The sequence below is a fragment of the Coregonus clupeaformis genome, chromosome 1 (genome assembly GCF_020615455.1).
Source record: "Coregonus clupeaformis isolate EN_2021a chromosome 1, ASM2061545v1, whole genome shotgun sequence".
Lineage (NCBI taxonomy): Eukaryota > Metazoa > Chordata > Actinopteri > Salmoniformes > Salmonidae > Coregonus > Coregonus clupeaformis.
The window spans coordinates 61,657,490-61,672,301 of NC_059192.1; the positions used below are offsets into that span (position 1 = coordinate 61,657,490).

The following is a 14,812-nucleotide window of genomic DNA, read 5'->3' on the forward strand; positions in this document are numbered from 1 at the left end:
TTTTTCGATCAAATAAGCCTCACGTAGCACATAAGCAATTGCATTTTTGTTGACCAAATTCGACACTCATTGACCTCCATACAAAAACCAAGCATGGTGGGCAAAAAAAAACGCCACCTGCTAGAGACAGATTTAGGCCGAGTTTCCCCTCTCGCTTCAATTTTTCCCTCTGTTTAAACTTTAAAATCATCATATCCTGCTTTGAGTTGGCCTCCTCCCGATTGGCGCTTTTGAAAGACACCGAGCGACGTGATTGCTTGGTTTTGAAAGCTAGCTGCCCCGCGGCCAATTCGAATAGAATGCACCCAGCAGTAGTACTCTAGCTAGCTGACTGCAATAGAGCCACACTCATTTTCCATTCAACAACAGTCGAGTTACACAACGACATTGGAAGAACGGTATAAATGTTTTACCTTTTTAGCAACATGTATTAGGTTTGTTTAACGTTTGATGGATGGTATTGTAGCAGTTGTCATCATGAAATTGACAATTTAACTAGCTAGCACGATAGCATTGTGGGAAACATTTGCTAGCTAACTAGCACATGCACAGCATGTGAAAACGAGGATATTATTACTAACAAGGCGTCACATCACGTCACAAAGTAATGTTATACTGTCTAGGTTTTGTTATCGAGTAATGATCCTAATGTAATGTTCAATGTTGGCTGGCTATCTAGATAGCTAACTAACTACCTACTAGTAATCATTAACGCAAACTTCATGCTTCTTTTCATAACACTTGTTGATTACGCGAGGTTTCATAACTTACTGTAGTTACCTCCAACAAACTAAGTTGGATATTTTGACCTATCGTTGATTTTAAATGGCATGAATGGCTTTTGTAACCTAGCCTGTTTTTTTTTTCAGGGAACAATGGAGGATTACTTGAAAATAGAGAAAATCGGAGAGGGTATGTTATTTCCTCAATTTTGATTTGTGTCCCCCCCCCCAAACTTGCTATCTAGTTTGAATAATATGTAGATCATTTTGAACTTGATATATCTAGCTTGCTAGATTTGTGTGCATGTCATTTGATTTTCTTCCTTGTGTTATGACAACCTGTTAATCAAATCAAATTTTATGTCACATACTTCGTAAACAGGTGTAAACTAACAGTGAAATGTTTATTTATTGGCCCTTCCAACAATGCAGATATAAAAATAATAGAACGATAATGGGTACGATAACTTGGCTATATACACGGGGTACCAGTACCAAGTCGATGTGCAGGGATACGAAGTAATTGAGGTAGATATGTACATATACAGTGCCTTCGGAAAGTATTCAGACCCCTTGACATTTTCCACATTTTGGTAGGTTACAGCCTCATTCTAAAATTTCTTTTTTTCCTCAGCAATCTACACACAATACCCCATAAGGATAAAGCGAAAACAGTTCTTTTTAAATGTTTGCAAATTATTAAAAATTAAACAGAAATACCTTATTTTTCATAAGTATTCAGACCCTTTGCTATGAGACTAAGGTACATCCTGTTTCCATTGATCATCCTTGTGATGTTTCTACAACTTGATTGGAGTCCACCTGTGGTCAATTCAATTGATTGGACATGGTTTGGAAAGGCACACACCTGTTTATATAAGGTCCAACAGTTGACAATGCATGTCAGAGCAAAAACCAAGCCATGAGGTCGAAGGAATTGTCCGTAGAGCTCCGAGACAGGATTCTTCAATCTACACACAATACCCCATAATGTCAAAGCAAAAACCGGATTTTAGAAATGTTTGCTAATTTACTGAAATATAACATTTACATAAGTATTCAGACCCTTCACTAAGTACTTTGTTGAAGCACCTTTGGCAGCGACAACAGTCTTCTTGGGTATGAGGCTACAAGCTTGGCACAGCTGTATTTGGGGTGTTAATCCCATTATTCTCTGCAGATCCTCTCAAGCTCTGTCAGGTTGGATGGGGAGCGTTGCTACACATCTATTTCCTCTGTAGCTCAGCTGGTAGAGCATGGCACTTGTAACGCCAGGGTAGTGGGTTCGATCCCCGGGACCACCCATACACAAAAATGTATGCACGCATGTCTGTAAGTCGCTTTGGATAAAAGCGTCTGCTAAATGGCATATTATTATTATTAAGTCTCTCCAGAGATGTTCGATCAGGTTCAAGTCCGGGCTCTGGCTGGGCCACTCAAGGACGTCCAGAGACTTGTCCCGAAGCCACTCCTGCGTTGTCTTGGCTGTGTGCTTAGGGTCGTTGTCCTGTTGGAAGGTGAACCTTCGCCCCAGTCTGAGTTCCTGAGCGCTCTAGAGCAGGTTTTAATCAAGGGTCTCTCTGTACTTTGCTCCTTTCATATTTGCCTCGATCCTGACTAGTCTCCCAGTCCCTGCCGCTGAAAAACATCCCCACAGCATGATGCTGCCACCACCATGCTTCACCGTAGGGATGGTGCCAGACGTGACGCTTGGTAATCAGGCCAAAGAGTTCAATCTTGGTTTCATCAGACCAGAGAATCTTGTTTCTCATGGTCTGAGAGTCTTTACGTGCCTTTTGGCAAACTCCAAGCGGTCTGTCATGTGCCTTTTACTGAGGAGTGGCTTCCTTCTGGCCACTCTACCATAAAAGCCTGATTGGTGGAGTGCTGCAGAGATGGTTGTCCTTCTGGAAGGTTCTCCCATCTCCACAGAGGAGCTCTGTCAGTGACCATCGGGTTCTTGGTCACCTCCCTGTCCAAGGCCCTTCTCCCCCGGGCGGCCAAGTATTGGTGGTTCCAACCTTCTTCCATTAAAGAATGATGGAGGCCACTGTGTTCTTGGGGACAGTCAATGCTGCAGAAATGTTTTAGGTATCCTTCCCCAGATCTGTGCCTCGACACAATTCCTTCGACCTCATGGCTTGGTTTTTGCTCTGATATGCACTGTCAACTGTGGGACCTTTTATATAGACAGGTGTGTGTGCCCTTCCAAATCATGTCCAATCAATATAATTTACCACAGATGGACTCCAATCAAGTTGTAGAAACATCTCAAGGATGATCAATGGAAACAGGATACACCTGAGCTCAATTTCGAGTCACATAGCAAAGGGTCTGAATACTTATGTAAATAAGGTATTTCTGTTTTTTTATTTGTAATACATTTGCTAAAATGTCTAACCTGTTTTCGCTTTGTCATTATGGGATATTGTGTGTAGATATTATTTAAAAATATATATATTTTAGAATAAGGCTGTAACGTAACAAAATGTGGAAAAAGTCAAGGGGTCTGAATACTTTCTGAAGGCACTGTAGGTAGGGGTAAAGTGACCCAGGCAACAGCATAGATAACAGTAGCGTACAGTGGGGGAAAAAACGTATTTAGTCAGCCACCAATTGTGCAAGTTCTCCCACTTAAAAAGAGGAGAGAGGCCTGTAATTTTCATCATAGGTACACGTCAACTATGACAGACAAAATGAGAGAAAAAAAATCCAGAAAATCACATTGTAGGATTTTTAATGAATTTATTTGCAAATTATGGTGGAAAATAAGTATTTGGTCAATAACAAAAGTTTCTCAATACTTTGTTATATACCCTTTGTTGGCAATGACACAGGTCAAACGTTTTCTGTAAGTCTTCACAAGGTTTTCACACACTGTTGCTGGTATTTTGGCCCATTCCTCCATACAGATCTCCCCTAGAGCAGTGATGTTTTGGGGCTGTCGCTGGGCAACACGGACTTTCAACTCCCTCCAAAGATTTTCTATGGGGTTGAGTTCTGGAGACTGGCTAGGCCACTCCAGGACCTTGAAATACTTCTTACGAAGCCACTCCTTTGTTGCCCGGGCCGTGTGTTTGGGATCATTGTCATGCTGAAAGACCCAGCCACGTTTCATCTTCAATGCCCTTGCTGATGGAAGGAGGTTTTCACTCAAAATCTCACGATACATGGCCCCATTCATTCTTTCCTTTACACGGATCAGTCGTCCTGGTCCCTTTGCAGAAAAACAGCCCCAAAGCATGATGTTTCCACCCCCATGCTTCACAGTAGGTATGGTGTTCTTTGGATGCAACTCAGCATTCTTTGTCCTCCAAACACGACAAGTTGAGTTTTTACCAAAAAGTTATATTTTGGTTTCATCTGACCATATGACATTCTCCCAATCCTCTTCTGGATCATCCAAATGCACTCTAGCAAACTTCAGACGGGCCTGGACATGTACTGGCTTAAGCAGGGGGGACACGTCTGGCACTGCAGGATTTCAGTCCCTGGCGGCGTAGTGTGTTACTGATGGTAAGCTTTGTTACTTTGGTCCCAGCTCTCTGCAGGTCATTCACTAGGTCCCCCCGTGTGGTTCTGGGATTTTTGCTCACCGTTCTTGTGATCATTTTGACCCCACGGGGTGAGATCTTGCGTGGAGCCCCAGATCGAGGGAGATTATCAGTGGTCTTGTATGTCTTCCATTTCCTAATAATTGCTCCCACAGTTGATTTCTTCAAACCAAGCTGCTTACCTATTGCAGATTCAGTCTTCCCAGCCTGGTGCAGGTCTACAATTTTGTTTCTGGTGTCCTTTGACAGCTCTTTGGTCTTGGCCATAGTGGAGTTTGGAGTGTGACTGTTTGAGGTTGTGGACAGGTGTCTTTTATACTGATAACAAGTTCAAACAGGTGCCATTAATACAGGTAATGAGTGGAGGACAGAGGAGCCTCTTAAAGAAGAAGTTACAGGTCTGTGAGAGCCAGAAATCTTGCTTGTTTGTAGGTGACCAAATACTTATTTTCCACCATAATTTGCAAATAAATTCATAAAAAATCCTACAATGTGATTTTCAGGATTTTTTTCTTCTCAATTTGTCTGTCATAGTTGAAGTGTACCTATGATGAAAATTACAGGCCTCTCTCATCTTTTTAAGTGGGAGAACTTGCACAATTGGTGGCTGACTAAATACTTTTTTCCCCCACTGTATGTGATGAGTCAAGAGTCAGTACAAAGGGGGGTCAATGCAGATAGTCCGGGTAGATATTTGGTTAACTATTTAGCAGTCTAATTCCTTGGGGGTAAACGCTGTTCAGGGTCCTGTTGGTTCCAGACTTTGTGCATCAGTACCGCTTGCCACTATACGTTATTGATCAAGTTAGCTACACAACATAGTAAAGCATGATTGTTCCTGTGATTTCCAGGTACCTATGGGGTTGTGTACAAAGGAAGACACAAGTCGACAGGCCAGGTGGTGGCCATGAAGAAGATCCGACTGGAGAGTGAGGAGGAGGGAGTGCCAAGCACGGCTGTTAGAGAGATCTCTCTGCTCAAAGAGCTAGCGCACCCTAATGTTGTACGGTATGTACAGTGTGTTTGTGTCTGTTGGGTTCCTAAAGTGTTTACAGTAGCCAGGCAGCAAGAAAGTAGACTTGATTTGTCTTATCAGTTCAAAGCTCAGACACACCATTATTCCAAATAGGCCCTGAGCAAGTCTTGCACTTGCCATATAATATTAGCTTTCTAGGCCCCATGTAGCTCAGTTGGTAGAGCATGGCGCTTGCAAAGCCAGGGTTGTGGGTTCGTTTCCCACAGGGGGCCAGTATGAAAGAAAAACAAGAAATGTATGCACTCACTAACTAAGTCGCTCTGGATAAGAGCGTCTGCTAAATGACTAAAATGTAAATGTAGTGTCTACATAAACAAATAGCATATGTTTCCCATGTGTTTTGTCTCCAAACAGGCTTCTAGATGTGCTGATGCAGGAGTCCAGACTGTACCTCATCTTTGAGTTCCTTTCCATGGACCTGAAGAAATACCTAGACTCTATCCCCTCGGGCCAGTACATGGACCCCATGCTTGTGAAGGTATGGACCCCACTGAGGGCGGGGCAGTCATGATGCACATAACTTTGTTTTTGTCAGTTTTTTTTCTTCTTCTTCACTTTCTGCTCTTAGTATACCAACCTAGTGTTTTAGTTCAAGTTGTATCGGACTGTAAACAAAGTGTTTCTCGCCAGTAGGTGCATTTTAACCCTCTGCTACTATCACCCCATCCAGAGCTATCTGTACCAGATCTTGGAGGGCATCCTGTTCTGCCACTGTAGAAGGGTCCTCCACAGAGACCTGAAGCCCCAGAACCTGCTGATTGACAACAAGGGAGTGATCAAGTTGGCAGACTTTGGGTTGGCCAGGGCCTTCGGGGTGCCAGTCCGGGTATATACCCACGAGGTAAGCCAGAACACCACATAGTTAATTTCCAAAGAGCATTAGCAGATACACATGTAAAGTTATGCTATCACGTGTACACGTAAATGTTAATGGCATCATTAACTGTGTCTTTGTGTCCAGGTTGTGACACTGTGGTACAGGGCTCCTGAGGTTCTGCTGGGGGCTGCACGGTACTCCACCCCTGTGGATGTCTGGAGTATCGGGACAATCTTTGCAGAGTTGGCCACAAAGAAACCACTTTTCCATGGAGACTCAGAGATTGACCAGCTCTTCAGGATCTTCAGGTATGCACTGAGTGTACAAAACATTTGGAGTACCCCCTTTTGCCCTCAAAACAGCCTCAATTCGTTGGGGGCATGGACTACAAGGTGTCGAAAGCATTCCACAGGGATGCTGGCCCATGTTGAAAAACCCAGCAGTGTTGCAATTCTTAACACACTCAAACCGGTGTGCCTGGCACCTACTACCATACCCCGTAAAAGGTACTTAAATCTTTTGTCTTGCACATTCACCCTCTGAATGGCACGCATACACAATCCATGTCTTAAGGCTTGAAAATCCTTCTTTATTTCTGTCTCCTCCCCTTCATCTACACTGGTAGAAGTTTAATTAACAGGTGACATCAATAAGGGATCATAGCTTTCACCTGGTCAGTCTGTCATGGAAAGAGCAATGTTCTTAATGTTTTGTACATTCAGTGTATTTACATATGAATATACACATCTGTAATATAACCAACCCTACTGCTACCAACATCTAGATTGGTTAATCAATACATTTGAATGTTTTTGTTGTAGACAATTTTGATGCTAGATTAGGACATTTGATAGAGCTGTCCTGGGCAATGAGCCATCCAAAATTATTTACCGGCAGACAAGTTGTGTGATAAACAGTCAACACTGAGAGAATTGCTCCATGATGGGCATACTGTATGACATCTTTATGATCTCCTTGAATTAAGTATTTATCAAGCGTTGTTTCTTTCTTATTCAGGACCCTTGGTACTCCCAACAATGACATCTGGCCAGAGGTGGAATCTCTGCCTGACTACAAGAACACGTTCCCCAAGTGGAAGTCAGGGAACCTGTCCTCCATGGTGAAGAACCTAGACAAGAATGGCATTGATCTGCTCGCTGTAAGACAATTTCACCTTATTTTTATTCAGATTGATTATGAAACATTGTTACTGTAGAAGCCCTGTGCACACTTGTCTTTTTCAAGGGGCTGGTTGTGTTTTGGATAGTATAAGTGATATTGAAGAGACCTATTGTTCTGTCAGCACAGCAGTAGTCTTTAGGATACATTTACATTTTAGTCATTTAGCAGACGCTCTTATCCAGAGCGACTTACAGGAGCAATTAGGGTTAAGTGCATTGCTCAAGGGCACATCGACAGATTTTTCACCTAGTTGGCTTGGGGATTAGAACCAGCGACCTTTCGGTTACTGGCACAACGCTCTTAACCTCTATACTACCTGCAACCCCAAATGATACAAATGAAAATGACCATGTCCCACCTTCTGTAGAATGTGTCACTTCATAACTTTCTATCTTCCTCATTTATAGAAAACGCTGATCTATGACCCACCCAAGAGGATCTCTGCCAGACAGGCTATGAGCCATCCATACTTTGATGACCTGGACAAAACCACTCTACCTGCCAGCACGGTCAAGATGTAAATGCCACATGGCTCTACTCAAAGGACCTGAGAGAGTACAATTATGGAAGCGTATTGCTCCATAATCTGTACATGTTTTTTGTTGTATGTTTGTCCTTTCTTTGTTTGTCCTTTTTCTATCTAATATGATTCATTATTCTGTAAATAACGTTTATGTTAAAAAATATACATACATGGGAATTAAATCACAAAAGTTATTTTTATGTGCACTACGTCATCAGGCACAGCCATTTATCCCCAATAAACCAGTTTGATGGAAACATCTCGGGTGGGAATATTGTTCTATGCAGATTTTAGAATATTTGCATGAAAATCTGTCGCCAATTGGATGGAAACCTAGTTAGTGCCACGTATTCCCAAACTGAAATGAAGTCGGTGTGCATCCTGCTTGGTGTTCTAAATGTGATAATTACTCCACTGATAAGGTGGTCAGTTATGGATGTCTTACCTAGCAGGACAGGGATGTTCCTGTCTCTGTTAAAAGGAAAAGGAAAAATTGGAGAGTGATTTGTGTGATAACCCCCCCCCCCCCACACCTCCAATAAAGTAGGAAATTACCTTTTATCTCAATATCAAATCATTTCTGGGTGACAATTGGGTACCTTACTGTAATATTTTTCCATGAAAATTGTCCAACAAAAAAGCTTTTGAGCAAAAAACAAATTCTCAAGTAAGAATTTTGAGTGTGGATGGGAGGGGAAGGGCACCAAAGCAGTGCATAACCACAGTGTGGATCAATACTCAGAGTGGAGGGGCCTAATGGGAGAGATATTTAACCTGTAAACTAGATCTTATTGGTAGAGGTTTAACTATCTTTGTTATTGATCTATTAACTTATATCGCCTGGTGATGTCACCAGGCAAGCCAAAACTCCATCCATGCAAAACCTGCTGATTAGAAGGTCCTGTGTAGATTGTATTTTCGACCAGCTACTGTCCGGAAATAACACTGATCAAATCTTTTCACACTTTCACAGTGTTAGTTTCATCAGCTGTTGTACATTATGATACAAAACACAGGAAAAACCTAATTTGGACTGCACTGGACTTCTAAAGACCCACTCCAACAACTTTTCCAGTTGAAAAACGATATTCCAAATATAAATACAGTAAAGTACAAACATTTAAGAGTAAGAGAATATGTTTTTAGCAAAATAGTGTTTTTTAGAGGAGTTGGTCTAAATTCAAGGAGTTGGTCTGATGGGTGCAATCTGATGTTATCGGCCTCCCTCCTTGCTTGTGGAAACAATATAGGACAAAGGAGGAAAGCCCACCCCACCCCCACTTGTGCCATGTAATGAGGACACCTGCACCAGCTACTGAAATGCACATTTTGTTAAGTAAGGCCTAAATTAAATCAGATCAAGCGTTAAATCGGCGATAGCCGACACCCGCATAGCTGATGTTTTGGTAGTGTCGGATATGGAACTGCGTTGGAGCTGTCAAATCGGTGATCATTGTCACGAAGCCCCACCCGTCTGTCCGACTTGCGTTAGAAGTTCAGAACAAGAAAGTGTAGGCTATATAAAAATAATGAAACTCATGTTCCAATGTTCGAACTTGTAAACAAGGCTACATAGGATTTCTCTTAATGCGACTGTGCAGCCAATGGCAATGTCCGCTTAAGGTATAATGCCAGGAGCCGCTTGTGGATTTGACAGCTCTAATGCAGTTCCACCTCCGACATTGCCAAAACAACCATTATGAGGATGTTGGCTAAAGCTGATCTGATTGAATAGAGCTCTATATCAGGTGATAAATGAGGTGCTAGGGAGGCTGGATGTGGTCTGTAAGTAATATTCAAAGTGGACTAGCTCATTGGACTATAGTAAGTGAAGTGATGCCACTGCAATTTAGCTATCGGAAGAACTGTAGCTAAATTAAATAGTGTGTGTTCCAGAACACATATTTTGTGTAGGACTGGGCAGGTTATCAGACAATGCCTTGAGAAGTGTAGGAATTTGATCAAATCATCCCAGAATCTGCTCAGAATGTGTGTATCTGCAACATGCCCCCCTCGTGCCCAATCACTGTTGTACAGTAAGAGGCCTTTTGTTCATCATGTGTCCTTCATGCATTGGGCTAAACTGCAATCACTACCAAGAAAGAAGCACTGTCGAGCAAATGAACACAGTTGAGTGGGAGTGAATTCACATGAATACTGATTTGTTATGTGCCATTCTCCTAGTTTCTTGGTCTTTTGTATTCTTTGACTGTCACTCATTGCTTACAAATGGCAAGGGGTGAAAAATAAAACAGCAGGCTTTCAATTCTAAGACAAAAGGCTGCTGCATGAGGGATAGGATAAAGTATTTACAGTGGGGGGAAAAAGTATTTAGTCAGCCACCAATTGTGCAAGTTCTCCCACTTAAAAAGATGAGAGAGGCCTGTAATTTTCATCATAGGTACACATCAACTATGAAAATCCAGAAAATCACATTGTAGGATTTTTTATGAATTTATTTGCAAATTATGGTGGAAAATAAGTATTTGGTCACCTACAAACAAGCAAGATTTCTGGCTCTCACAGACCTGTAACTTATTCTTTAAGAGGCTCCTCTGTCCTCCACTCGTTACCTGTATTAATGGCACCTGTTTGAACTTGTTATCAGTATAAAAGACACCTGTCCACAACCTCAAACAGTCACACTCCAAACTCCACTATGGCCAAGACCAAAGAGCTGTCAAAGGACACCAGAAACAAAATTGTAGACCTGCACCAGGCTGGGAAGACTGAATCTGCAATAGGTAAGCAGCTTGGTTTGAAGAAATCAACTGTGGGAGCAATTATTAGGAAATGGAAGACATACAAGACCACTGAAAATCTCCCTCGATCTGGGGCTCCACGCAAGATCTCACCCCGTGGGGTCAAAATGATCACAAGAACGGTGAGCAAAAATCCCAGAACCACACGGGGGACCTAGTGAATGACCTGCAGAGAGCTGGGACCAAAGTAACAAAGCCTACCATCAGTAACACACTACGCCGCCAGGGACTCAAATCCTGCAGTGCCAGACGTGTCCCCCCTGCTTAAGCCAGTACATGTCCAGGCCCGTCTGAAGTTTGCTAGAGTGCATTTGGATGATCCAGAAGAGGATTGGGAGAATGTCATATGGTCAGATGAAACCAAAATATAACTTTTTGGTAAAAACTCAACTCGTCGTGTTTGGAGGACAAAGAATGCTGAGTTGCATCCAAAGAACACCGTACCTACTGTGAAGCATGGGGGTGGAAACATCATGCTTTGGGGCTGTTTTTCCGCAAAGGGACCAGGACGACTGATCCGTGTAAATGAAAGAATGAATGGGGCCATGTATCGTGAGATTTTGAGTGAAAACCTCCTTCCATCAGCAAGGGCATTGAAGATGAAACGTGGCTGGGTCTTTCAGCATGACAATGATCCCAAACACACCGCCCGGGCAACGAAGGAGTGGCTTCGTAAGAAGCATTTCAAGGTCCTGGAGTGGCCTAGCCAGTCTCCAGATCTCAACCCCATAGAAAATCTTTGGAGGGAGTTGAAAGTCCGTGTTGCCCAGCGACAGCCCCAAAACATCACTGCTCTAGAGGAGATCTGCATGGAGGAATGGGCCAAAATACCAGCAACAATGTGTGAAAACCTTGTGAAGACTTACAGAAAACGTTTGACCTGTGTCATTGCCAACAAAGGGTATATAACAAAGTATTGAGAAACTTTTGTTATTGACCAAATACTTATTTTCCACCATAATTTGCAAATAAATTCATAAAAAATCCTACAATGTGATTTTCTGGATTTCTTTTCCTAATTTTGTCTGTCATAGTTGACGTGTACCTATGATGAAAATTACAGGCCTCTCTCATCTTTTTAAGTGGTAGAACTTGCACAATTGGTGGGTGACTAAATACTTTTCCCCCCCACTGTATATTAAACATATCCCGTTTGTTTTTCATATTATAGGTCATATCCTCACCCACAATAAAATGCCATTTATAAGTCTACCTACATTCTGACAAGAGAGCAGTTAAAATGAATGTAATGTCAAGCGATATCTACAACTTGACATTTATGATACATTATCTGGACTTGGTGTGACTGCAAAGTTCTTACTGACGTGTCACCATAGAGCAGGGGTGTCAAACTCATTTTAGCTCAGGGGCCACATGGAGGAAAATCTATTCCCAAGTGGGCCGGACCGGTAAAATCATGGTATATATAACTTAAAAACAACAACTTCAGATTGTTTTCTTTGTTTTAATACTATCAACATAAAACATAAAGCTTGGAGCCTGAGGACAGTGTGTCCAAAATAGTACAAGCACAACATCACTATTAATCATAAAACACTTCAAGTTTATTTGAAAATTCTAAAGAAAAAGAACACACAAACACACAATGCCTCAGTGATTCACAGAACTGTTTCACAGATCACAGAACTATATCAGGGTGTCATTTCTCAGGCAGAAATGTAGATACAAATAATGAAATCCTGTTCCCCAAACAAGTGCAAGAACCACAGAGTCAAGAATAGGTTAAATATACAAATAAAAAAAAATCAATTAAAAACAATAGCACATCAACATAAAAACATATAAACATAAAGCTGGAGCCTGAGGACAGTGTGTCCAAAAGCACAACATCACTATTAATCATAAAACACCTCAAGTTATTTGAAATTCTGAGGACAAACAACACACAAACACACAATGCCTCAGTGATTCACAGAAGTATATCACAGATCACAGAACTATATCAGGGTGTCTCATGCAGCACTTTAAGTGGGGTTGCATAGTTTATTTGACTCCTGATACCTGGCATCTTTTAGCTTTCACCAGCGCATCAATATCAGGCGTCACATCCTGAGTGGCAGCCAACTTCAGGATGTGATTCAAGTGCTTGTGCGTGAGCCTTGAGCGCAGCTTTGTTTTATTTATGCTCATTACAGAGAACTTGCTCACAAAGATATGTGGTTCCAAACATGCACAACAGTTTTGCAGCGAGGGCTGTCAAGTTGGGGGTAACCTGGCAAGAGATTCTGATAAAATGTGTCCAAGCCAGCTGCGGCAAATTTGCCCTTCAAATCCGAGTCACACTGCAAGTATATTATTTCAAGTTGGATGCTGACGGGCAGATCAGAGGGATTCACGGTTAATGGCGAACAAAAACCGTTGAAGTCTTTCTCCAGTTCACCAAAAATCTGAAAGCGTTGCTCAAACTCCCTTAACAGTCCCGTTATTTTATCTTTGAACCGCTTCATGTCTGCCACATGTTGGGTCGCGCACACATTTTTCAGACAGGGGAAGTGAGCTGCATCACCACCGGCAAGTTGCGTCTCCCACAATGACAGCTTCAACTTGAAAGAACGTATGCTGTCATAATACTGCGTGGCAACTTTGTTGCACCCTTGCAGCTGTTTGTTCAAGTAACATCCACCATAAATGCAAGGTCCTGCATCCATTCTGCGGAATGAAATTCTAACACTGGTTTGCCCTTTTCTTCCATGAACTGTTCAATTTCTTCTCATAAATCAAAGAAACGCCTCAGCACAGCACCTCGGCTTAACCATCTTACCTCAGTGTGGTATGGCAGGCCATAGATGTGGTCTTTCTCTCTGAGAAGGCTGTCAAACTGACATTGATTCAGGCTTCTGGATCGGATGAAATTAACAGTTTGGATGACCACCTTCATGACGTTATCCATCTTTAATGACTTGCAACACAAAGCCTCCTGGTGCAAAATACAGTGAAAAGTCCAAAAATCACGCCCTCCATTTGCAGATTGCACTTTCTCTCTGAACTTTGTCACAACGCCTGCTTTTTTCCTGATCATTGAGGGCGCACCATCTGTAGCCAGGCTGACAGCGTGGGACCAGTCCACTCCGACCCTGTCCAGCGCGCTGACGAGTGCAGTGAAAATATCAGCTGCTGTCGTTGTATCTGTCATCGGCACCAACTCCACGAACTCCTCGGTGACGGTCAATGTGTCATCAACTCTGCGGATGAAAATGGCCAGTTGTGCAACATCTGTAATGTCCGTGCTTTCATCAATTGCAACCGAAAACGCAATAAATTACTTTACTTTTTGCTTCAACTGGCTGTCCAAATCCACTGAAAGATCGTATTTGCTCTGCCCCGGTATAAACAGTTTGCTTGCTTAACACAATTGCTATTGCGCCATCCAGTGGACACAATTGGAACAGCAGTTTCTTTTATTGAAAAATTGCAGCTCATTTTTATACTTTACAAAATCATCTCGCGGGCCGGATTAAACCCGTTTGCGGGCCTGATCGGGGCCGCGGGCCGGACGTTTGACACCCCTGCCATAGAGAGTGTGAGTACAGTCATTCTGTGCTGTACAGATAACCCTGGTTGTGACTCCATTTAGGTGATGATTCAATAGAGTAGAATAATAGGAAGACACTTAAGATCCCCCAGAAACAGTGCACAACAATTAGGCTTAATTGATAAGGACTTGGATTAATTTGTAACTTTTGTTAAAAATGAATGCAAACAATATAGACCTCCAAAATCTGCTGTATTTAGGCTACCCAGAATGCACAAATGGTCAAGTCTAAAATATGTTCACAGATTAAAACTATTTTTTAATGAAAATGTAAAATACATAAACATTAAGCTATATGCATTGAAATAAAGATTATTCATACATTTAAAGAAAGAAAATATAAATAAAACAGCCCGCCATTTCACCCCTATGAAATTCTAGCCTTAATTCAATCAGACATACAGTGCATTCGGAAAGTATTCATACCCCTTGACCTTTTCCAAATTGTGTTATGTTACAGCCTTATTGTAAAATACTACAGTACAGATGTTGTAGCATAACCACACCTTTTCCCATTGTCACAAGCAACCTTTTGGAAAACTAAATGGGACAGACTTTGTTCAACTATTAAAGAGTATAACCTGTGGAGACAGTGGACAGTAACACTTGGCTGCCTATCTTTACAATAATAACCTTTGTATACTAACTCAAACAAGTGTTGTT

The 14,812-nt window shown here is 42.0% G+C and overlaps 1 protein-coding gene across 1 annotated transcript; it reads left to right on the forward strand.

Annotated features, from left to right (window-relative positions):
* Window positions 1-257: 257 nt before the first annotated feature.
* LOC121571539 (cyclin-dependent kinase 1) lies at window positions 258-8,395 on the forward strand. Its single transcript, XM_041883061.2, has 8 exons — window positions 258-398; window positions 870-912; window positions 5,128-5,284; window positions 5,667-5,790; window positions 5,983-6,153; window positions 6,274-6,437; window positions 7,147-7,288; window positions 7,719-8,395. The coding sequence occupies exons 2-8, from the start codon at window positions 876-878 to the stop codon at window positions 7,830-7,832; spliced, it is 909 nt and encodes a 302-aa protein (XP_041738995.1). The 5' UTR covers window positions 258-398; window positions 870-875; the 3' UTR covers window positions 7,833-8,395.
* Window positions 8,396-14,812: the final 6,417 nt, after the last annotated feature.

What these genes read in the sequence shown, in the direction of transcription:
- LOC121571539 (XM_041883061.2), top strand. Translation starts at nt 876, where the DNA reads ATGGAGGATTACTTGAAAATAGAGAAAATCGGAGAGG. An exon ending in AATAGAGAAAATCGGAGAGG is followed by an intron (nt 913 to 5,127) that starts GTATGTTATTTC and finishes TGTGATTTCCAG; the next exon opens with GTACCTATGGGGTTGTGTAC. An exon ending in GCGCACCCTAATGTTGTACG is followed by an intron (nt 5,285 to 5,666) that starts GTATGTACAGTG and finishes GTCTCCAAACAG; the next exon opens with GCTTCTAGATGTGCTGATGC.